Source organism: Petaurus breviceps, unplaced genomic scaffold (genome assembly GCF_028583685.1).
Source record: "Petaurus breviceps papuanus isolate PSGF00001 unplaced genomic scaffold, PetGlider_PUasm1.0 174, whole genome shotgun sequence".
Taxonomy (NCBI): domain Eukaryota; kingdom Metazoa; phylum Chordata; class Mammalia; order Diprotodontia; family Petauridae; genus Petaurus; species Petaurus breviceps.
The window spans coordinates 19,052,465-19,076,947 of record NW_027185761.1 but is presented as its reverse complement, the minus strand read 5'-3'; the positions used below and the strand labels follow the sequence as shown (position 1 = coordinate 19,076,947).

The 24,483-nt window shown below is 38.7% G+C and overlaps 2 protein-coding genes across 2 annotated transcripts in view; one reads left to right on the top strand and one right to left on the bottom strand.

Annotated features, from left to right (window-relative positions):
- TMEM43 (transmembrane protein 43) overlaps nucleotides 1–24,483 on the bottom strand; it is a 350,998-nt gene that overhangs the window by 131,427 nt on the left and 195,088 nt on the right. The gene's annotated exons all lie outside the window — the stretch shown is intronic.
- The window catches only part of UROC1 (urocanate hydratase 1), a 50,330-nt gene that overhangs the window by 24,153 nt on the left and 1,694 nt on the right, over nucleotides 1–24,483 (top strand). Inside the window, exons 14-19 of the mRNA XM_069083850.1 lie at nucleotides 1,702–1,823; nucleotides 3,430–3,500; nucleotides 7,882–7,980; nucleotides 9,585–9,684; nucleotides 15,160–15,241; nucleotides 23,797–23,896. Of these exons, the coding sequence (XP_068939951.1) occupies nucleotides 1,702–1,823; nucleotides 3,430–3,500; nucleotides 7,882–7,980; nucleotides 9,585–9,684; nucleotides 15,160–15,241; nucleotides 23,797–23,896 (574 nt within the window). The remainder of the gene's footprint in view (nucleotides 1–1,701; nucleotides 1,824–3,429; nucleotides 3,501–7,881; nucleotides 7,981–9,584; nucleotides 9,685–15,159; nucleotides 15,242–23,796; nucleotides 23,897–24,483) is intronic.

The following is a 24,483-nucleotide window of genomic DNA, read 5'->3' as shown; positions in this document are numbered from 1 at the left end:
AAGAGAGAATGGGCAGAAGCAGCCTACATCCATTTCCAATAATGCCTAGAAGGGATCTGCTCTTTAGGGCAGCCACCTGACTTGGGGAGGCAACTAGTTACTATTCCCTAAGCACCCACTTGGCCACAGAATGTTTAGGAATCAGTGAAAAGACTAGCTTGGCTAAAGTTCATCTGGGGATTAGTAGTTGATAAATCTAGAGAGGAAGATAAGTCAGGATAAGGAATTCAGACTTTATCCTTTGAAGAGTGAGGAGTTATTGGAGATTTTTAAGCAAAGTAAGTAAAAGACATTTCAAAAAGATTAATCTACCAGCAAAATACAGAAAAGAGAGACTGGATAGACCTATCTGAAGACTTTTTCAATACATACTCATGGGACAAGGCCTTATTGGGGCTAAATTTGGGTGATGACAGTGGAAATCAAGAAGGGACATATAAGAAAGATGTTATGATGGAAGAATTTTGAGTTGAAAGGAATCAAGTGATAATCTATACTGACCCCTTCCTTTAACAGAGAAAGAAACAGGTTCGGGGAGATTAGATGAGCTTTTCTGAACTCACACAGTTTGTTAATGGCAGAACCAGAACTTTAGAGAATTAGTCCACCATTAAATAAAAGATGTAAAAAGAAAGGGGACTTCAGTCAGACAGAGAAGTGAGAGCAAGAAAAAAAAATTGAATTATTTAGAATGCACATAGGTTTGTATGTATATATAGCACATACATATATATACAATATATACATTATACATGTATATATATACATGTGTATATGTACATACACACATATGGTCATCCCATTAACAATTCTGATTCTTACCCTCTTTGTTTTAGGGGTAAACTATCTTTCCATTTCCCTTCCCACACCCTCCCCAAGGTAGATGAAGCAAACCCATACTTGACTGACATTGGTGGAAATTATAATGATGATGAGAATGCAGATTATAAGCCCTTGCATTTCTATACCATTTTATGGCTTTCAAAGTATATATACAATCTCTCAATTCATCCTCAGGCCAGCAAAATACTAATATTCTCATTTTTTAGAGAAAGGAACTAGAGGTTTGAGAATTTATGATTTGCCCAAGGTCACACCATGGTGGGCCAAGGAGTCAGTTCTCCTTATTTCCAATCCCAGCTGCTTTTTCCTCTATTAGGCACTGTCTGTAGTAGCACATCCCTTAGACAGATTTTTTATTTTCCTGCCTCAGATACTCTTGGGCTTAGAACCATTGGACCATAAGATTCAGAGCTAGGAGAAACTTTAACCCTCTTGTTTTATGGAGGAGAACACTGAAATCTAGAGAGAGGAAGGAAATTTCTCATAGCCACAGAGTGGAGACTCAAAACCAGGAGTTCTCAGTCTAAATTCAGTCTTTATCTGCACCACCACCCCCACCCCATTTCAAAATGCTGCCTTGTGAGCCTTCCCCCAGACTGCACAGACAGCTACTGGGCTGTGTTGTGGTCCATTGTCTTTATGTGGGTTTGACTTTGTTTTTGCTATTTTTCTGGGTGCAAACATTTTTGAGAATTTTCAAATAACCACTCAGAGCCCTTTCTACTCAGATTAATTTGTTGGGGATGCTTTGGATTCTTTGTGCTTTGGCTAATGAAAGGAAAGCATTGCCAGAGGTCAGGACAAATTAGTCAGGAACGTGAAGTATGCCTCCCAAGTGAAGCATTTTGCATTTCCCAGGGACATATTTTCTCTGGGTTTTGGACCTTTCCGCTGGGTTTGTACATCCGGGGACCCCCAGGACCTAGTGACCACAGACCTGCTGGCTACATCTGTTCTGGAGGAGGCTATCAAACGTGGAGGTAAAGCTACTGTTATTGAAGGTCATCTGGATTCTGTCTCTTGTATTATAAGACAGAATAATGGACCCAAAGAATTTCAGAGCTAGAAGGAACCTTAGAAAATAGGATGTTATAAATGGAATGGGTCCAAGAAGAAAGAACCTCAGACCCAAGAGGGGCCTCAAGAAAATAAAATGTTACAAATAGGAGGGTAGCTTAGAGCATAGAATGCCAGGACTGAGATGGACCTTAATGATTAACCAATCCCCAAGCATTTATTAGATACCTACTATGTGCCTCTCCCTATGCTAGGCACCGATGATACAAAGACAAAAATGAATCAGTCTTGGTTCTGAAGGAGCATATAGAGGGAGATGATGTATACATATACACTAACGTATAAGGATCATACCAGCAGTTGGGGTGATCAGGATTCTATATCTTAGAGTCTAAAATATCAAAGCTGGAAAGGACCCAAGAACATAGAATGTGAGAGCTGGGAGTGGCCCTTGAACATAAACATGTTAGATGTGGGAAAGAAAGATCATCAAACACAATCCCCTCATTTTGCACATGAGGAAAGAGACTGAGTGAGTGGTCTGCATAGCAGGTCTCTGTGCAAAGTGGGGAGACATAGCATATCTATCCCTCACCTCTCTGCCCACCATGTTTCCCCTTAGAATCTTGTGAGTTGGAACAAATGAGTTCTTAGGTCTCTTTCTGCCCTAATGTTTTTTGATTCTGTCCATCGTTCTTGTAGTGACTCTCCTCTGGAAAGTGGGGTAGGGGAAGAGGGAAAAAGCATTCATTGAGCACCACTAAGTGCTTTACAAATTTCATCTCTTTGCTCCTTACAATAAAGATCTTGAAAGCAAAGAAGAGATATAAATACCACAAGTAGCTTTCGTAGGGCTTGGGTTAGGGATCGAGAAGAATGGGCAGGTTCTGGGTCTAGGACATTCCTTATGAGAAAATGAAATGGAGAAGAAGGAACAACAAAGATGTGGAGATGCAAGAAGAAGCAGTTTCTTATAGCATTTGGAGCTACGGAATCTAAAAAAACAATAGCTGGCATTTGTATTGCTGTTGTTCAGTCATTTTCAAGTCTTCATGGCTCCATTTTGGTTTTGTGGCAAAGCTACTGGAATGGTTTTTGCCATTTCCTTCTCCAGCTTATTTTAAAAATGAGGAAACGGAGGCAAACAGAGTTAAGTGACTTGCCCAGGGTCACACAGTTAGTGTCTGAGGCCAGATTTGAACTTAGGAAGGAGTTTTTCACACTCCAGTCCTGGTGTTCTCTCCACTGCACCATTTAGCTGTCTCAGCACATACATAGAACTTTTTCTAAGGTTTGAAAAGGAATTTGCATACAGTATTTCATCTAACCTTCACAACAACCCTGGTAGATGCTATTATTAGTCCCATTTTACAGATGGCAGAGTGCAAGTGACTTGTCCAGGGTCACACAGCTAGTAAATGTCTGAGGCAGGAATTGTACTCAGATCTTCCTTATTCCAAAGCCAACAGTTTATCCACTGAGCCTCCGAACTGCCTCACAGACATAAATAAGGACAAAATAGGCCCCATATTCTTCATAATGTTAATTTTTCCTCTTTTTTTTTTGTAGTGAAAGACTCTGTGAAGCAACAGTATGCAGATAATATCCGCTGGATCCAGGAAGCTGGGAAACACAAGCTAGTAAGTGGATTATAGACAAAAATGCTGGTGATTTAAGGGCTGCAGATGTGGTCATTACACTATAGTCACAGAATCCCAGAAGGCTAGTGGGAAGGGATGTCAAAGCCAACCAGTCCAGCCTGTATCTTACTGAGAAGGTACTTTATGACATCTCTACCAAGTGATCATCCAGCCTCAACGACCTCTCGTAGAGATTGGAATGAATCCACTACTTCCTAGCCTGGGTCCCAACTGGAGGCTGTTCCCAGTGCAATGTATTTCTAATCAACCATCCTTCTACCCTGTTTCACCCCACTATCTTTGAAATAGGCTCTTAGGGAGGCATAGAGGGCAATCTGATTCAGAAAGCATTATTTAATTCTAAATAAGAAACCGAAGATGTAAAGGGCACAGGTGATGTTTCCATCACTGCTGCAGACAGAGAGTGGGAGATTTGGAAGAGAAAGGCAAATCTGAGAGGTGAGCCGTTGGTTAAGAAGATGGTGCTGAAAATAGAATCTGGTTTTCTAGACCATGCCTTAAAATAAAATTTAAAAATAATGGGCTGTTGGCCAGAGATAAGGACACCTAACGAAGGCTGGTTAAAAATATTTTTTGCCTGGAGTACTTCAAATCTGTCCAAAAGGACTTTAAACTGAAACGAGAAGGGGAGAGAAAAAAATCCTGCTTCTATCTACTTAGATTCTATAGATAGCAGCAGTTATTCTAGCAGAAGAATAATGCAATAAAGATGTTCAGGATACTTGGGTAAAAATGAAATAAAGAAGTCAGCAACGAAACTCACGATTTCAAATCATTATAGATAAATATGTAAAGTGTAAGTAATAAATGAGATGGAGTAGAAACTCCAATGAAAGAAACTAATGCTCCTCACCAGCATCACTGAGACTTGATGCAATGGGTGTGTCTGGAATATGGTCCTGGAAGGGCATTTTTGTTTTTGGTGATGTTCAGTCATTTTTTGGTCATGCCCAACTCTTTGTGATGCTATTTGGTGTTTTCTTGGTAAAGATACTGCAATGCTTTGACGTCTCCTTCTCCAACTAATTTTACAGATGAGGAAACTGAGGCAAACTGGGTTAAGTGACTTGCCCAGGGTCACAGCACATTCATATGAAAGGGGCAGAAGAATGATGCCACTTTATACATTAAGAAGATATATTCCTGTGATGAAACCCAGGAATCAGGTTAGGGAAGCAAAGCATTTAATATTTGGGTTACTATGGAAAAGGAGAGAAATGGGAGTGCTATCACCATGGGCATCACTTAATGACCACTTGGATAGGATAAAACATATGAGATACTCAGAAAACAAATCAAAAGTCTGGCATGGAGAGATGATATGGTAGAGATGGGAGACATCTGCTGGAAGTTTCTTGAGCAGAAGCAGAGCAGCTAATAAATTATTAGCTTGCTCCGATGATTTCATCCTAAAAAGGTGTAGTAAGTGATAACGGGAAATGAAAATGTGGACTTGATTCTAATGAACAAGGAGGAGCTAGTTGTTGATGAAGCAATGGGAACCAAGGGGAATACTGAACGATTCCATGTAAGGATTCATTATAGAAGAGGAAAGAAACAGCCAAATAGAGTTGGACATGTTCCTTAGGTGTTAGCAAAGTATAACATGAAAGGTTCAGAGAAGAAACAGGTAGGATCCCATGGCCAAAAATTGTACAGAGGAAGTCAGTCCAAGAGGGATAGAAAACTATAAGATACAATCTCATAGACTCAAACCAAGGCAATTTCAGTGAGGAAGAGATGGGGAAAAAGCATAAGGAAACCAATGCAGATGCATAGGGAATCCATCCATCAGCTTTCCACTCCAAAGACATAGCTCAAAGCTGAAAGCAAGGGCAGGTAGTGAAGAACGAGTATAAAAATGTAACATGGTTTTCTTAAAATGACCTGAGGTTTACAGTGAATGCTCAGGACATCGAAGAGATTTTGTTGTTTCAAGGGGGGAGGAAAAGGGAAAAAAGCAAAGAAAGGTCACATAAAGGAAAAAAATCACAAAAAAAGATCATTGGACCATCAATTTAGAGCTGAATAGAACAGCTACTTGGGGTGGCTAAGAAAATGACAAAGAATGACAGAGAGAAGGAAGAAACACTAAAATCCTCTTTGCTTGTTTTCTATTCCAAATAGAATAATCTTCCAAATGAAAAGGACTTAATAAAAATTGTTAAAAGACAGGTGCGACCCAAAATAAGTAAGAGGATAGTAAAAGAGAACCTAGCTGCCCTTGGTAAGTTTAAGTCAACTCCCAGAGTACTGAAAAAACTTGTATGCATGATGGCTAAGTTTCTTGAAGGGACATATAGGGTAAGAGAAGTACCACAAGACTAGAGAAGGGCTAAACCTGGTCGAACTTTTTTTTTAAAGGAAGAATAGAGTCTGCAAATATAAGCCAATGTCTTTAGAGAGGCTGCTCCCAAGACTTGGCACATGGTCGCACTGAGTTCTCTCTGGGATTCCAGAGTCCATGCTTCAGGGAAGTTCAAGGGTAGACTCCTCAAAGGTCAAGGAGTAAGGCCATTTAGATATTTTGTAGAGAATTAAGGGCTCTACTCATCTGGGTCTGATTGGTTTCCCACCCCTGAAGTCCTCTGCAATCAGTGAGAGAACTAGACATTTCCAGCCTGGGAGAGAAGATTCTGGCCATTGGGGGAAGTGGGGAGAGCTGTCCCACAGAAGGACTAGGGCAGAAAGGACAGGGTAGTAGGTAGAAAGAGGAGGTGTGATGAAGGCATAAACAGATTTAATCAGAAGACTCCTTGATCTGGGGCTCTGAATTTGTTAATTTTTTTAATATTTTGATAAAGATTTTAATACAATTGAATTTTTATTTTTTATTTTATTATTTATTTTTGCATTTTAAATTATTGTGGGAATAGATTTATAGGATTCACCAAATTGTCAAAGGGGTCTGTGACGCAAAAAAGTTAAGAACCCTTAACAGGCATCTACATGGCATGGGTCCTAGAGCCTTGGGTCTAGAGTCAGGAAGACCTGAGTTCAAATCCAGCCTCAGTCACTTACCAGTTCTGTGACCCTGAGCAAGTCACTTAATTTCTGCCTACTTCTCTTTCCTTATCTATGAAATGGAGATAATAATAGCATCTACCTACCAGAATACTGGCATATTCTTTGGGGCTAGTTATGCTGTGAGGATTGAGTGAGTTACATTGCTATAAATGCTTAACATATGCATTCAAACAAACATGACTCCTGGATTAAAGGAAGCAAGGACTGGGGGGAAGATATTTAGAGATGGCATAACAGCTGTCTTGAAATAATAGAAAGGGTGTTCTACAGAAGTGGGATTTGACTTGCTTTATTGGGTTGCAGGAGCAAGGGTAAGAAGCAAAGTGTAGAGATTATGGAGAAGTAGAATTAGGCTTGATATAAGGGTAGGGAAAAAAAAAACCCTTTCCACCAATGAGGGCCATCTAAAAGCAGAATAGGCAGTCTGGGAAGGCAGTGAGCTCCCTGTCTCTAGAGATCTTCAAGAGATGGCTGGATGAGCATTTGTTGGATAATGCTATAGGGGGGATTATTGATCAGGTATGACTGGGGCAAGATGGACTGAAGTCCCTTCCACCTCTGAGATTTTATGACTGAATTTCAAATGGATCTACCATTGTAGGAAAAGAAAATCCATGTAGGATGCTATCCTAATTATACTAGATGCCAGATTCAAGCCTGCTTCTTAGCACTAGATAATGTAGTGGTACAATTGTGCCCCCGCCGCCAAGCCTCCTCCATTTTTTTTTTCTGAATTAGGAACAGATCTTTATATAGGGATTGGGATAGTGATTGGATGAGTGATTTCACTGATACACGGAACTTCTAGATAAGCAAACTCTTTCCTCCAATGCAGGTCAGCAATTTGTCATCTTAGAGAGTTGTCTAGAATCGTGAGAGGCTAAATGATTGGCCCAAGGTTACACAGTCATTTTGTATCATTGGTGGGACTTGAACACAGGTCATCTTGGTTCTCTATAGCCACTATGTCACTCTGCCTCTCATACAATCTAAGCACATAGAAAGATAATTAACATTATAAGACAATGTCCAGTAGGTGTTGAATGGGTGTCCCAGATAATGTCCATTCCACAATTTTCCTATTTATGAAATAAGGAGAAATAACACTTCTGCTCATCTCCACCATCACTACCCCCTTCTGTCCCCTTTGGGATGTTATAAATGGGAATGGAATTGTATCCACAAAGGTGCTTTGACCTCCCTGGAGAAAAGCTCTTAACTTGGCAAAATTTAGGGATTATCAGTTGATTTCAGTTGTCTGTGCCATTTCCTTCCACCCCACCAGAAGGGACTGGCCACACATCCTCACTGACTTGTGCTTCTTATCTTTTAGGTGGTAGGCTCCCAGGCACGGATTCTGTACTCTGATCAGAAGGGTCGTGTGGCCATTGCTGTGGCTATTAATCAAAGCATTGCTCAAGGAAAGGTCAAGGTGAGGTGGAGTACACCATGAAAGGGTGACAGTAGGGAATCAGGGGAATTCTGAGGTCCTGACCTTTTCCAAGAAACCACTGATCTAACCAAGAGAAATCAAATCATTATTTGATTATTCCTCATGAAGGAAAGCTTGGTGACATTATTGCTTTCTTCATTCATCAGGACTACCATGTGGAAGATGAAAGATGTAGAACTGTTTTGTGTTAAAGGCTGAACGAGGACCAATGAGTTAAAGTGATACAGATTGTAGTTCAACATCAGAAAATGCTTTTTTGATATTCAGAGCTTTCCAACAATAGGAGTTCTCTATTATTAGAAAGCAGTTAGGTAAAGCAAGTGTAATGCCATGCATGAGCAGCTTTCCAGAAGAATGCTACTGTGAACAGCTTTTAAGGTTCTGAGTACACAGTATAGTGAACACTCTATTTATTCCATAACAAAGCAAAGCAAAGCATTCACAGAAAATCAAGGTACAGCATTCACAATATTAAAGCTTATCATAGAAAATCACAATATATGTTTTGAAGAACTATGAAAAATTTCTAAACCAAACCAACAAATCATTCAACTAGCTCAGTATATATAGTTACCCTTTCCAGGGAGGGTACTATACCAGTCCATTAGCCAGCCCTCCATTCTTGGCCAACTTTAATGATTTAAATATATATATATGTATTGCTTTTTCTTTTTAAACATCACAGTATTCTTAGCACAATGTCTGTCACATAGTAAGTGCTTAATAAAAATGTTTCCTTCTCTGTTTCCTCATATCCTTTATCCCAAAAGAACCCTTCTTGTAACAAAGAAAAAAGAATTCAGCCAAACTGATCATCTTATCAACTACTTTTGAGCTTGTATATAGCATCTTTTCACCTCTCCACTAAGAGAAGGGAATTTCTTTCATTACCTCTTCTTTAAGAAGACCAAGATTGATCATTGTATTTAATTTGAGTTCAACTGCTTTTTTATATTGTTTTCATTTACTTTATTGCAAACATTGTTGATATCATTCTCTTGGTTTATCTTTCTTCACTCTGTATCAATTCATGTAAATCTTTCTATATTGTTCTGTTACTCCTATTTGTCATTTCTTATGGAACAATAACACTCCATTCCATTTATATGCTGCAATTTATTCAATCACTCCCAAATGATGGGCATCTGCTTTGTCTCCAGTTTTTTGCTATCACAAAAAAATGCTGCTATGAATATTTTGGAATACTCCTTCTTTTTTGTCTTTGAAGCCCTCAGGCTCTATGTCCAGCAGTGAGATCACTAGATCAAAAGGTATATTTTCTTGCATAATTCCAAATTGTTTTCAAAATAGTTGGATCAATTCACAGTTCCATCAATAATGTACCAGTGTGCCTGTCTTTCCACAACATCTCTAAATTACATTATTTTAATTTTTTACCATATTGGGAGGGAAGTAAAATCTCAGAATTGCTTTCATTTTCTATTATAATAATAATCATTATTTATTTAGAGTATTCTATGCAGTTATCAGCAGTTTATATTTTTCCTTTTGAAAACTGCTGTCCATAGACATTAATTTTATACCTATCGGAAGGCTTTGCTGACTGTTTACTGACTATCTAGGCCCCTGTGGTCCTCAGCCGAGATCATCATGATGTCAGTGGGACAGACAGTCCTTTCAGAGAAACATCCAACATTTATGATGGATCTGCTTTCTGTGCAGGTAAGAGGGATGATGAAGGTGCTCAGAGAAGACGCTCCATGATAGTCAGGAAGAGAAAGGATTTGAGTTGGATCTTAAGATATTGGGCAGGGTTTGGATGCATGGAGGTATCCAGGAAGGATCTAGAACATGAGATACTATATATTTTTCATTAAAAATATCTAAAAAATGTCTGTTCATAGGCCCTGTGAGATAAAGGTTAAATGAGCCACATTCTTTACCTAGTCAAAAGGATCAAATTGTGAGAACACATTAAAAAAACCCCGCAGTTAAATGATGTTTTTCAAAAGTTCTCATGATCTTACTCTTTGGGCAGGAGGGCAAATATTACGTTAATAGTGCCCACATCTGTCAGTGAGATTTTGTTAGATACAGCTCAGTGGCTACATAAGTCATTTGAGTGGGAGATAAATTGAGGTGTTAACTGGAAAAGTATGCATGAATAATAGAAAACCCCAAATACTGACTATAACAAGACTAATTTTTAAAAAATCATACTAACCAATCAGTAAATAAGCATTTATTAAGTACCTACTGTGTGCCAGGCATTGGGCTAAGCAATGGGAATAGAAATATAAGAATGAAACAAAATGTATTCACATGAATGTCAGCATGTTCCAAGTTGCTCTTTGGGGAAGTTATTTTTTTTTTTTTGGTTCAGTCATTTCAGTTGTGTCTGACTTTTCATGACCCCATTTGGGGTTTTCTTGGCAAAGATAGTGAAGTGGTTTGCCATTTCTTTCTCTGGCTCATTTTTATAGATGGGAAAACTGAGGCAAACAGGGTTAAGTAACTTGCCCAGGGTCACACAACTACTAAGTGTCTGAGGCAGGATTTTAACTCAGCAAGATGAGTCTTTCTGATTCCAGATTTGGCACTCTATCCACTGTGCCACCTAACTGCCCTTAGGGAAGTTATACACTCACACTAATAAGGGTACGTTTGTCTCAGAACACTGGGGGATCTGATTTTAGGGCCTATGTCACATTCTTTCCAATCTCTTCATGGCATGGTAGAATTAAAGCTACGGAGTGAAAGTGGGGAGATCTGGATTCAAATCCCAACTCTAGCATTTACCAGCTATGTGACCATGGGTCAGTAATATAATTAGGGCAAAATAAATGCAGGTCTGACCAAGGACACCAAAATGGATTCTTTAAGAAGTATTAAAGGGGTGGCCAGGTAGCACAGCGAGTAAGAGCACCGGCTCCAGTGTTGAGAAGACCTGGAGATAGAATCCTGGGCTCAGACACTTAGCACCCACCCAGAAACACCTGGCCGTGTAACCTTGAGCAAGTTACTTAACCCTAATTGCTTAGGGGTGGCCAGGTGGCTCAGCAAGTAAGAGCACCAGCTCCAGTGCTGGGATGACCTCGATCAAATCTGGGCTCAGATACTCAGCACCACACCCAGAAATAACTGGCCGTGTAACCTTGAGCAAGTTACTTAACCCTAATTGCTTAAAAAAAAAAAAAGAAGTATTGAAGGGGCAGCTGGGTGGCTCAGTGAATAGAGCAGGCCCTGGAGTCAGGAGGACCTGAGTTCAAATCCAGCCTCAGACACTTAACACTTACTAACTATGTGACCTTGGGCAAGTCACTTAATCCCAATTGCCCTGCCCTCCCCACTCCAAAAAACAAAAACAAAAAAAGTGTTGAAACCATTCGATTAAATCCAACAAGCATTTATTAAGTGCCTAATGTGTACAAGGCACTGTGTTAACTACTGAGGCTACAATAACAAAATAGTTTCTTCTCTCAGGGAGGGGGTATACAATCAAGGGTTGCCTAGCAGATGCCATTGTGAAGGGCAGTCTGGTTTTACTAGACAACTCCTGTTTCTACTCCCCACCCTCCATCCTAGTTCAAGACATGACCTTTCTTGGACTTTATTTCCTCTATTATTCCCTCTCTCACTTCTAGGGTTGGAAAAAACCTAAAAGGCACCTGGTATAGACCAACCTGTCATCTGGAAGATAAATAATTAGCTCAAGAGGGTTGGTTTTTTTTTTAATACTAGGAAAAAGGTTCCAAGTCCGTATGGCTTCTCTTCTTTGCAAAGTTAGAAAGCATAAACATATGGATCATTAATAAAATCCATAGAACTCTGAGTTCCTAGGAAATTCTTTTGATCACCAGACCAGAAAGGAAAAGTTTTCCAGCCAGTTCAATTTGACATAATTAATTATCTACAGATTCTCTCTCCTCCTTTCCCAACTGTCACATCACAACCATTGGGTAAAAAAAAAAACAACTCAAGATGCAGTTAAAAATATTTTATCTTTGTCTACAAAACCATTGTTTAAAAGTACAAATGACCAATAAGCAAAATTAAAAATGAGCAGAGAAACTCAGGAATGAACCATACTACCAGTTCCGTGTATCAATAAAACAGAAGGGAGAAACTGGAATGAATTCACTATTGTTCTGGCGGTTCCTCAGACAAGTAGGCATAATTCAGTTGCTTCTTGCTGCACTATATTAATTATCTGGGCAATAAGCCAGGGAAAGGAAAAGACTCCAACCACTATATGGCTTAGAGTCAGTTTCCCAGAAGCTGTCTTCCACTTTCTGCCATTGTTATTACTACTACTCTCTCTCCCCAGAGTGTTTAAAAAAACTCTTGCTGCTACAGAAATCTCTTACTTCCAGTTCTGATCCTGTGAAAGTTTCATCTTAGTGACTTAGTTTCCCTCAGAAGGCAGCTAGTCATTTTCCCTTTTTTGCCATCTTTACCAATATGGTGGGAATAATAGGGAGACTTTGAGTTGATTTAATTTGCATTTCTTTAATTATTAGTGATTTGGAACATTTTTTTCCCCACATGGCTATGGGTAACAAGGCAGCCAGTCTAAACCTTTCCAGGAAGACTGTTAAACAAGCAAACAGATGAGCAAATGGAAGTTAATTTGAGGATGGATCTGGGAATCATGGGATGAGGGAAATCATGAAAAGCTTCCTATGGAGGTGGTGCCTAAACTGACCCTTAAGGGAACTCAAGGAGTCTAAGAAAAAAAATTGGGAAGAGAACACATTCCATGCATGATGGACAAGCTACCCAAGGTGAAGGACATGGGAGGTAGAATGCCAGATTCAGGGTATAGAAAAGCAGACTTGTTTGTCTGGAATTTGGAGGGAAATAATATGAAATGTCTGGAAAGGTAGGTTGGAGCCAGATTGTAAAGGGCTTTAAATGCCAAAATGAGAGTATGTATTTTATTTTAAACAGTATATAGAGCTTCTTGAGCATGTGAAAAACATGGTCAGATCAATGGCATAGGAAGATTGGCAGCTATGTGGAGTATGGATGAGTAAGGGGGAACCCTGGAAACAGAGTCCAATTAGTAGGCTGGTGTAATATTGTAATAGTTCAGGCAAGAGGGGATGAGGTAAACTTGGGAGTAGAAAGAGGATGGATGTAGAGATGTTAGAGAGGTATCATTGATAAAAACTTAGCAAATGATATTTAGGGTGAGGGAGAGGGAAAAGGTTATTTTTTTAATAGTTTCATAGTTGGGGGCAGCTAGGTGGTGCAGTGAATAGAGCACTGGCCCTGGAATCAGGAGGACCTGAGTTCAAATCCAGCCTCAGACACTTACCAAAACTAGCCATGTGACATTGGGCAAGTCACTTAACCCCAATTGCCCTACCTTCCCCCCTACAAAAACCAAATAAATAAATAAAAATAGTTTCATAGTTATTTTCTCTCAATTGTCATTTTTTCCAGTATTAATAAGATCCATAATGCCTTTACTATTCTCAGATACCCTTAACTGATCTTTCAATGTAGTTTCCTGTATGTTCCTCCTTTATGTGCATTTGGTCTAATCCATTGGCTTTTCTCCTTTTAATTTTTATGACCAGAGAGGGAAGAGTTAATGATGACCCCAATATTTTGTTCCTTAATGACTGGGAGGATTGTGATGTCCTCAATAAACATAAGGAAGTTAGGTGGAGGGTTGGATTTGAGGGAAGATACATTGACTTCTGTTTTAGACATGTTGGGTTGGACATGTTCACAATTTATTCAGTTGGAAATGGTTAGTAGTGAGCTAGTGATGTGTGATTAGAGCTCAGGAAAGAAACTAGGGTCAATGTATTGATTTAGGAATCATTGGCATAGAATTTATTGTTGAAAGCAAAAGAGTTGATAAAAATCTCTGAGAGTATAGAGAAAGAAAAGACCTAAAGCTCTGGAGTACATTTATAAATAAAGGGAGAAGTATAAATGATGACCCAGCAAAGGAAACCAAGAAGGAGCAGCCACACAGGCAGAAAAACTAGGAAAAAGCAGTGTCACAAAAACCAAATGAGAATATATCCTGGGGGAGAAAGTGGTTAATTATCAAATGCTGCAATGAGGCTCAGAGAAAAGACTTATCAGATATGGCAATTAAGGTATCATAGTTAACTTTGGAGTAAGTAATTTCAGATCAGAGAGAGGTTGGAAGCAAGATTGTAAGGAATTGAGAGATGAATGAGGGGAAAGGAAGAGGAGAGAATATGACAGCTTTTTTTTTCTGGGAGTCAAAGGTAGGAGAGACATGATCATAGTTTGAGGAGATGGCAGGATCAAGTTAGGGTTTTTATTTTTATTTATTTATTGCTTTTTGGAGGGCAATTGGGGTTAAGTGACTTGCCCAAAGTCGCACAGCTGGTAAGTGTTAAGTGTCTGAGGTTGGATTTGAACTCAGGTCCTCCTGACTCCAGGGCCAGTGCTCTATTCACTGCACCACCTTGACGCCCCTAGTGAGGGTTTTTAATGAGTGGGGAAACATGGGCATGTCTGTATGCAGACAGGGAGAGTTTGAAAGTTAGAAAGAGGGGATAATTACAGGGGGAGCAGAAGAGGATGGGATCAAAGTCACAGGTGGAGGGAGTTTAGTACCTAGCTAGCAAGATTAATTAGTTAAGGTAGGAAATACCCCCAATTTTTTTATTTTAAAAAATTAATGCATTTTAATTTATTTTGTTAATATTTCCCAATTGCATTTAAAATGTTTAACTTTCATTTTTAAAAATTGAGTTTCAAATTCTCTCATTCTTTCCTGCCCCTCCCTCACCCCTTGAGAGGACAAGCAATGTATTGATTTGTCAATATATATGACATACGAAGTCATGGAAAACCATATTAGCCATGTTGTTATTATATCCCTAGTACTTAGCACAATGCTTGGCATATAACAGGTGCTTGATAATTGCTTGTCAATTTACATTGAATTGAGGATGATTTTTTAAAAACATCTTTGGGAAGTTTACAGCATTGTACAAATGTAAATTACTTAATATTATTAAGGGTACTTCATTTGACCCAGTGGTTCATCTACCTTCCAAGACCCAGTTCTTAACAGACTCATAACAAATGGAGAACTATTTATTTCCATCAGTTTTCTAGCCATTGGAAAAGAGATGGCCACGTTGGGGGTTTCTTTTTTATGAAAAACATTATTGGATCTGGAGCTCTCTTTCTACTCAGACATGGCGGTGCAGAACTTCGTGGGAGATGCCTTCCGAGGTGCCACATGGGTGTCTTTACACAATGGAGGTGGAGTTGGATGGTAAGAAGAACTGGGAGGGAGTGGAATAGGTTGTTCGTGTCAGAGTTGAAACCTTGATGGCAATGCCCTTAGTCTCTGGTTTTCTCAGTTGAGCAGAATGGCTGTTGGACGAGGAATCAGGACACCCTGATTTAGCCCTGGCTCTGATAGACTACTAACTAGTCTGTATGAACTTGGACAAGTTATTTTACTTTTGTAGACCTCTATATTCTCAGATATAAAATGGGGATATTTCTGTTCTATGTTCATGACCTTTTGTGATATCCCACCTCCTAAGTCTTAGAACTTTAAAACAGTATAATTTCCCAGGTATTGATAATAAGTATTTCTAAAAGTTTTGGGGAGTGGGGGATGGAGGGCATGTGATGTGATAGCCCAATATAAAAGAATGAACACTCAACAGGCAGCTGGGGCTAGTTAGCTCTGGTCCTAACTGCCAACATTATGTTAGGTACCTGCAAGGTAGGGGATGAGGCAAAGGGAAATTTGACTGAGTGATTTCTATGGTCTCTTCCAGATCTTAAGATTCTACAATTCCCATTGGGGGAAAATGGTTATTGCTGGAATAATGGAGGAAACCCCTCCCCATCCATTTTATAAGTGGATTTTAGCAGGCTGCCTCCATTACAGTCTTCTCAATGAGTTTCCACTAAGGTTCTCCCCCTCTGGTGACTAAAAATGGTTTGCAACTGTTTGGACTTACTCAAAGTTTTATCTTTCAAAGAGAATCAACAAAGCAAGAGGTGGGGAGGGGAAGATAGTTTAGATTTATTAACCATATATGAAAACTGGTTTAATGCTCATAAAATGTCAGTGCTTTATGAACTGTTTTCTAGCAGGATAAACCCATCTCTTTATCAATCAAAAGAGCAGAATCATCTCAGAGCTACACTTTCCAGCTAGTGTGCTTAAATGAAATTTTAGAAATATTTTTAAAGTGCCTACTATAAGTACAAGAGGCTGAAAATATCACAGACTTCTTCTTTTTTTTTTTTTTTTTTTTTGGTGAGGCAAACCAAGGTGCCCAGGGTCACACAGCTAGTAAGCATCAAGTGTCTAAGGTTGAATTTGAACTCAGGTCCTCCTGACTCCAGGGCTGCTGCCACCTAGGTACACCTAATACCACAGAATTCTTGGCCTCAAGAAGCTTACGAACAAATAGAGGAAACAAGCCATGTTCATACATGAGAAGAATAAAAATGCAGAATGTGTTGTCTTGTTTCTCCCTACCTGGACCAAGCAGACCCGCAGGCACTATGTTTTAGGTCCCCAAGTTGATCTACTCTGATTTGAAATTCTCCTCAGGAAGGCTAAACTGATTGGTGAGTGAGTACAGATTCATTGAACCCACTAGATGTAGCTAGATCCAGATAAGAGCATGATTCATACATTATCCAGCTGTCTACCTGGCCCATCTTTAAAAAATATTTCAATGATCAAGCACTCATTATTTTTCTCCTTTCCGCCTTCCCTTCTCTCCATGGAAAATAAAGAAACACAGAATCCCTGTATCACATCAAGCAAACTATATTCCCACATCATTCACATAAAAAAATGCATTTCTTCTATACATTGAAGGCATCATTTTTCCAGCATGAGGAGGGTATTGTTTTTCTTTATCAGTCCTCTGGAGTCATGGTTGACCATCTGGTTGAGCAGAGATCTTAAGTTTTCTAAAATTGTTGATTTTTATAATAGTGATGTCATAGAATTTTGTTCTAACAATTTGTTCTTCTGGTTCTGCTCACTTTACTCTGGGCCAGCCATTTGACAAAGTATTCCCTGTGTCTTCTGAAACTATCCATTCCAGCATTTCTTATGGCACAATAATATTCTACTACATTCATAAATCATGATCTCTAACCATTCTCCATTAGGTGAGAACTACCTTATTTCCATTTTGGGGCTATAATGAAAAGAGATGCTTTCATTTTATACATAGGAATACTTTTTCTCTTTCTTTGATCTCTTTGGGGGTATAGGCCTGATAGTGGTATTGTCTTTGCCAAGTGTGAGATGGAATCTCAGAATTGCTTTCATTTGCATTTCTCTAATTGTTAGTGATTTGGACTATTTTTTTTTCATATGGCTATAGATAGCTTTGATTTCTTCCTTTGAGAACTGCCTCTTCATATCCTTAGACCATTTATCAATTGGGGAATGGCTCTTAGTCTTATACATTTGACTCTTTCCCTTATATATCTTGGAAACAAGACCTTTATCTCAGAGAAACTAGGTGAGAAAGATTTGTCCCATAAAAGTTTTCCTTCTAATTTTGGAGAAATATTGGATTTGTTTGTGGAAAACCCTTTTAATTGTAAGTGCTTAAAATGATTGATTTTGTCTTCTGTGATCCTCTTCTCAATCCCTTGTTTGGTCATGAAGTCTTCCTCTTTCCACAGACACCCTTCATCTCATGTATACCACACCCCTCACTTTCCTTTAAATTATTTTATTGTGAGCTTAATAAATATCCCAAAACATTAATATCTCAATATATATAAAAGAAGTTATACATTAAACTAAGCTTGTTATGTATAGTTTTTAAAGATGTATGAAATTTAACACAATAACAAAATTGCCTCTATTTATTTGTGTACCTTTCTGAACCTCTCACCCACTTCTATTTATTTCTAAAATGTTTTGTTGGAGCTTTTGTCTTCCTTTTTTTTGTATCTCTATCATTTATTACCAAATCACTCACCTCTGCCCCCCAGAAATCTGCTCTTGTAACAAATAATCCAAGTATAGTCAAGCAAAGCAAATCAATATACTAACCAAGTCTAAAAATGTCTCGTTATATACCTTCAGTCCATCACCCCTCTTCCAAGATATGGGAGGTATATTTTATTATCAGTCTTATGAAGTCATGTTTGATTATTACATTGATAAGAGTCCAAGAAGCTTTCAAAATCGTTTTTGTTTACATTATTGGAGTCATTTAAAAATTGTTCTCCTGGTTCTACTCCCTTTACTATGCATCACTTAAATCTTCCCAGGTTTCGATGAATCCATCATAGTCATTATTTCTTATGGTATAATAATATTCCATTTTATTCATATTTTGTTTGTTCAGCCATTCCCTAAATGATGGGCATCCATTTTGTTTCCAGTTATTTGCTACAACAAAAAGTGATCATATGCCATAATTTTTAAATAAATATGAGTCTTCCTCCTCTTTCTTTGACCTCTTTTTATTATATGCTGGTACTGGTATCACTGAGTCATCGTGTGTATAATGGGTTTTTTGTGTATATTTTCAAACTGATTTCCAGAATGCCTGGACCAGTTCATAGCTCTGCCAAATTTCATGTACCTGTCCTTCCAGAGCCCCCAACAACTGTCATCTTCATATTTTGCCATCTCCATTACTTGCTTTCCCCTTCTTTCTCCCAACTTTCCATGACTTGCTGAGGTAACAGTAATCAAATCAGCAGCTTCTGAAAAGTCTTGTGAATCAACTTCCCTTTGGATCAAGTCACCATCCCATGACTGCCCAGACTTCCTAACCTGGAATCATTCTCCTCCCTATATGAGTCATCTCCTCCTATTAGGGACTTCTTGGGGGCAAAGGCTACCTTGCTTTTGTATTTACATTCCAAAATGACATTATATTTAGTAAATGCTTTTTCATTTATCTAGTATTCTATGTTCCAGCCAAACTAGATACTAATTGTTCTCTAAATCTGAGTTACACTTTTCCATTTCCCATCTCTGTGCATTTCCACAAACCAATCTCTGTTCTTAGAATGAACTCCCTTCTCATCTGTGCTCTTTAAAAACCGTATCTTTTTTGGGTCTCAACTCAAGCATTAACACCTCCCTGAAGCCTTTCCTGATCTCTGTCTTCCCTGCCCCCACTGCATTCTCCTTTCTCAAATTACCTTGTATTTACTTAATTACCTTCGTGTTGTATGCCCCTTGTATAATGTAAGCTCTTTGAAGGCAGGGGCTTTTTTTTGTCTCTGTATCTTAAAGTTTAAGACAGACTTTTGCACAAAATAGGAGCTTACTAAATATTTGTTGAATTAAACTCCAAATCTAATTCATATGATTCTATAGTGAAAAAGTCCAGTAAATAATAATACTAATACTTCTATGATTTTAATAGTGAAGGAGAGGAAAGAAAATGGTAACTTGAGAGAATGGTAGGATCAAAGGTTTTTCTTTGTTTGCTTGCTTGCTCTTTTGTTAGTTTGTTTTAAAGGATAGGAGAGACCTGATGGCAAATGTGAGAAAGACCATGGTTGGTGAAGGAAACAAAAATGAATGACATCAAGTGCATAATGAATTGGAGAGTTTAGTTGTTGTCGTTAGGAGCTACCTCATCCTCTGAGATTGGACAGAAAAAGGATAGAATTAGTGAGAGTAGAGAAAACATTGAGGCACGGAGGAGGGAAGAGAAGGGAGTTCAGGATGGATATTCTCAATATTCTCAGTAAAGCAGGAGGTGAGGTCATCTGCTAAGAGAAGGTGGGGTGTAATTGAGGCCCAGAGGGGAGAGAAGGCTCTCTCTCCTGCACTGCACCCTCTGAAGCCTGTCAAAGCAGACATCTGAGAATTACTGGCAGCAGTGTGGTGAGGATCCCACACGTTTCCTTAATTAGTTAGAAATGTGACACAGTGTGAATGAAGTGAAGAGTTCTCTTTTCAAGGGGAGGGACTTGGTTGGAAAATTCCTTGAGCCAACGTGATGGATTCAAACTTTAATTTATAATGTTTTTAGCATAATTCTCCAAATTGATGTTTAAGGATGGAACTTAAGATAGAATTATATCCTGTTTTTTCCCTCTTTGCTGAGAAACTCTTACTAATTTAATGTCATTATTGAATTAGTTCTCTCATTCTTTGTGTAGATACAGTACAACTATTAAATCCTCATTGTGCCCTTTGAGGCACAATAGTTAAACAATTTGTCTAAGATTATAAAGAAAAATTAAAAAGAGAGGACAAAAATTCAGGGCTCCTAAATTCCAGTAGGAATTACCCTTTATGATTTGTGATGGGAGAGTTGAGCTATGAAACTATCATGATGTTATCATTCTCCTTCCATATCTTTTCCCCATATATACAATCCACGTAATTGTTTTGCCTTCTAGATCCATTAGGGAAATCAGAAGAGCTGGATTTGAATCTCTGCTCTTTAGTACAGCTGGATTTGGAGCCAAAGGACCTAGGTTCAGATCTTGGCTCTGCTAATTACTGTGTAATCCTGAGCAAGTCACTCTCTGAGACTCAGTTTTCCAGTCTGTAAAATGAAGGGTTTAGACTAAGCAATCTCTAAAGTCCTGTCCAGTTCTCAATTTATTATCTAACGTGTTTGTCGAGTCAGGCAAAATGATAATTTGTGCCTAGTTACCTTTTTGTTTTTAAAGCAGATGATTGGCCTTTTAACAACTTGTTGATAAGCTAATTGACCCTAATAAGGAAGAAGTTTAAAAAAAGCTAACATTTTGGTTGAGAGCCAAAGAAGCAACATGGGCACAATCTATTTTCTCGTTATTAGTAAATATTAAGGATCTTTGGGCAGCCAGGTAGCACAGTGGAAAGTGCATTTGGCCTGGAGTCAAGAAGACCTGAGTTCAAATCCAGCCTCAGATACTAATTGTGTGGCCATGGGCACGTCACTTAACCCTGTTTGCCTCAGTTTTCTTATCTGTAAAATGAACTAGAGAAGGAAATGGTAAACCATTCTAGTATCTTTACCAAGGAAACACTAAATGGAATCACAAAGAGTTGGGCATAATTGAAAAATGACTAAACCACAAGGATCTTGAGTTATGACATATGCCACTCATGTATTTCTTTATAAACGGTTCCAAGAAACTTTGCCTCATTGCCAGTTTCACCACAGGCCACCAGGGAAACTATTTTTCAATTTTTCCACAGAAATGTGATTAGAGTCAAAGTGTAGTTCTAAGGGCCGGCTAGGTGGTGCAGTGAATAGAGCACCAGCCCTGGAGTCAGGAGGACTGAGTTCAAATTTGTTCTAAGACACTTAACACAAAAACTAGCCATGTGACCTTGGGCAAGTCACTTAACCCCAATTGCCCTCCAAAAAGCAAAAAAAAAAAAAGAGTAGTTCTATCTAGGCACCTTTTGTGAAGTAGAAAGGACGTTGGAAGAGAGGGGAATCAGGCAACATGGGACCCAGTCTTGACCAGCAGCTTACCACCTGTAACTTTGGGTAACTCATCTAGCCTCCCCAGACCTTGGTTTCCTCAAGAGTCAAAGGAAGGGGTTAGATTAGAAGTTATCTAAGGTGAGATGTAGAACTATAAAATCCTGTGGTTTTATGACCCAGTATGGTGATGATCTCTCAGCAATAGAGTGGAGTCCACACTTCAAGAATGGAGGTTTCCATGAAGAAAATGCTAAGAGAAGTTCATGCTGCACATGGGGAAGAGAGGATTGAGGAACATTTCTATGAGGGAGCAGTTTCTTACTGGGCCCAGAATAGGATCAGGTGGATCTCCTTTACAAAGACAAAATGGCACCCTAGAAGAGCATTGGTTTGGAGTTTGGCAAGATGAGTTTCTGTCCTGGCTCTGATGTTCACTAGCTGTGTGAACCCAGCCAAGTCACCTAATTTCTTTCCATTTTTGCTTGATTTGTAAAATGGGGATAATAATACTTACACTTTTTGTCATCCAGGAAGAAGGTACTTTACCAACCTAAAAGCTTATATCTGTAGTATTGTAAACTCCATGAGGACAAAGACTGTTTTGTTTGTGTGTTGTACACTGCAACTCTAGCAAAATGCCTGGCTTGTTGTAGACATTTATAAATACTTATTGATTAAATGAATGACTTGTTGTTGATAACTTCATTATTCATAAAGAGGATGGACTGTGCATAGCAACCAGGACCAGCCTTATGGGTAGGCAGAATAGTTGATCACTTATATGGTATGATTTGAGGAACATTTGAATAGGTCCCTACTTTCCATCAAATATACCCCTCCAACAGCTGCTAATAGTTGAAATTCAACTATTAAAGGACCATTCCCAAGTCCTAAATGCACTTGGGAAGAAAAATTACCCTCTATCACTTTTGTCTGAATTAGTTAGTTGGACCATTTCACATGGGGAAGGTTACCATGATCCCAGGATAGAGAGGGACCCTGTTTCTTTCCATCTCTTACTGGTATTATATTTTGTTATCTTGAGACCTGTGACTAGGAAAAGCCAGAAGTTATCCCTTCTTTTTTCAAAGTCTTTTGGGTTCTCAGTTATTCCAGTTCAGCAGCCAATCAGTAGACTCACAGGAGATGAGTCAAGCAGGACCTGGGGTGTAACACTTGCCATGCCTTCTTTATAGTTTTTACCCAGAGCAACTGTGGAATAGACGGAGGTTTTTGAGGTGTGGGGCAGGAGGTGCTGAAAAATGGGAGAGTCATGGCGAAAGACACTAAGTATGGTGCTGGATCATGCTTTTTCCTAACTAGAACTTGGGTTTCTCATGCTAAACATCTTGCAATATTCACTATCACCCTAAAACCAATTAAAAGAATGTTCCAACCTCTTTTCAATGGACTTCATACCTTCTCATCCCTATCCTATTTTCTCACATCCTATGAGAATATTATGTGATATGCTTTTGTGCCAAGTGTCCCAAAGTAATAAGATCAACACTAAGAATTTATTGAGCTTTATTGAGTTTCTATTATGTGGTGGTGATGGTGATGGGGAATGGAGGTGGGATGAGGGGGGGTATACTAGGTATAGTGTGGGATATACAAAGATGAATGAGTGTTGTCAAGGAGTTTGTAATTTACTTGGTAAGATAAGATACAAATTTTGGAAAATAGTTAATAGTTATATATTACTTAGTAAAGAGTAATATAGTAAATAGTAAAAATAAATAGTAAAACAGTAATAAAAGATTTGAATTGTTGCTCAAGACAATAGCATAGTAGGTCATAGGATCATAAAAATAACTAATATTGCTATAAAGTTTACAAAATACTGTCCTCAAAACAACTCTGTAAAATAAGTAGTACAAGAACCATTATACCCATTTTTTTTTTTGCTTTTTGGAGGGGGGAAGGTAGGGCAATTGGGGTTAAGTGACTTGCCCAAGGTCACACAGCTAGTTTTTGTGCTAAGTATCTGAGGCCACATTTGAACTCAGATCCTCCTGACTCCAGGGCCAGTGCTCTATTTACTGCACCACCTAGCCACCCTATTATACCCATTTTATAGATGAGGGAGTTAAGGGTTAAATGAATCTCCAAGAAAAATAAGCATCAAAATCAGAATTTGAACCTAGGTCTTCTGATGTCATGTTCATCTCCTTTTTCTAGTATATCCCGTGAGCAAGTGCTGTAGAAAATCAGAGGAGGCACAAGATCATTTCAGTCTGAAAGGTGTACCTGCCTGACCAACTTTATGGAGGAGTTGGAATTTGTGATGGGTCTGGAAGGATGACTAGAGTTCAAATAGATGGACAGAAAGCAGAAAGGCACTTAGAATGATATAGCAGAAAAATACAAGGTACATTCAAAGAATAATGAGTAAGTGAATCTCATAAAACACATTTGCTTTTTTTTTCAGGGGTGAAGTAATAAATGGAGGATTTGGCCTGGTGCTGGATGGAACTGAAGAAGCTGAACGGAAAGCTAGAATGATGCTAAGTTGGGATGTGTCCAATGGAGTAAGCAGATTGACAAACCTTGTTCCCCTAATTCTATCAAGGGCACCATTATCTTTCCTTGGTCACCAGATTTTGACTCTTCCCTTTCCATTCCACTGATCCAAACAGTCACTATATTCCTTAACTTCCTCCTTCAAAATGTCTCTTGCCCTTGTCCCCTTTTTTCTTTCCTAAGACCACCATCTTATAGCTTGGGCTATGGCAAAGTCAATATAACCTTCTAATTTGTCTCTCACCTCTGTCTATCTGTCTGTCTCTCTTTTCCTCTCTCTCACCTTCCCTCTCTCCTGCCCACTAAATCAGTCTTCCTAAAACACAGATTTTACCATGTAATTTTTCCTATCCAAAATCTCCAATGACATCCCAATAGCTAATCAAATACATATTCTTTGATCCAACATTCAATGTTCTCTATACTGACCTTATCCTGTCTATTCTTCTACCACAACTATGCTAGGAAACATAATCTTCTGTTGTGGAGTCACCAAACTTTAGACCTTTCCTCTTGTTTTTGTAGATAGAATATATTTTTCAGGCAAAGCTAATAGGCAGACAGGTCATATTCTTATTTTATATTCTGCATTTGA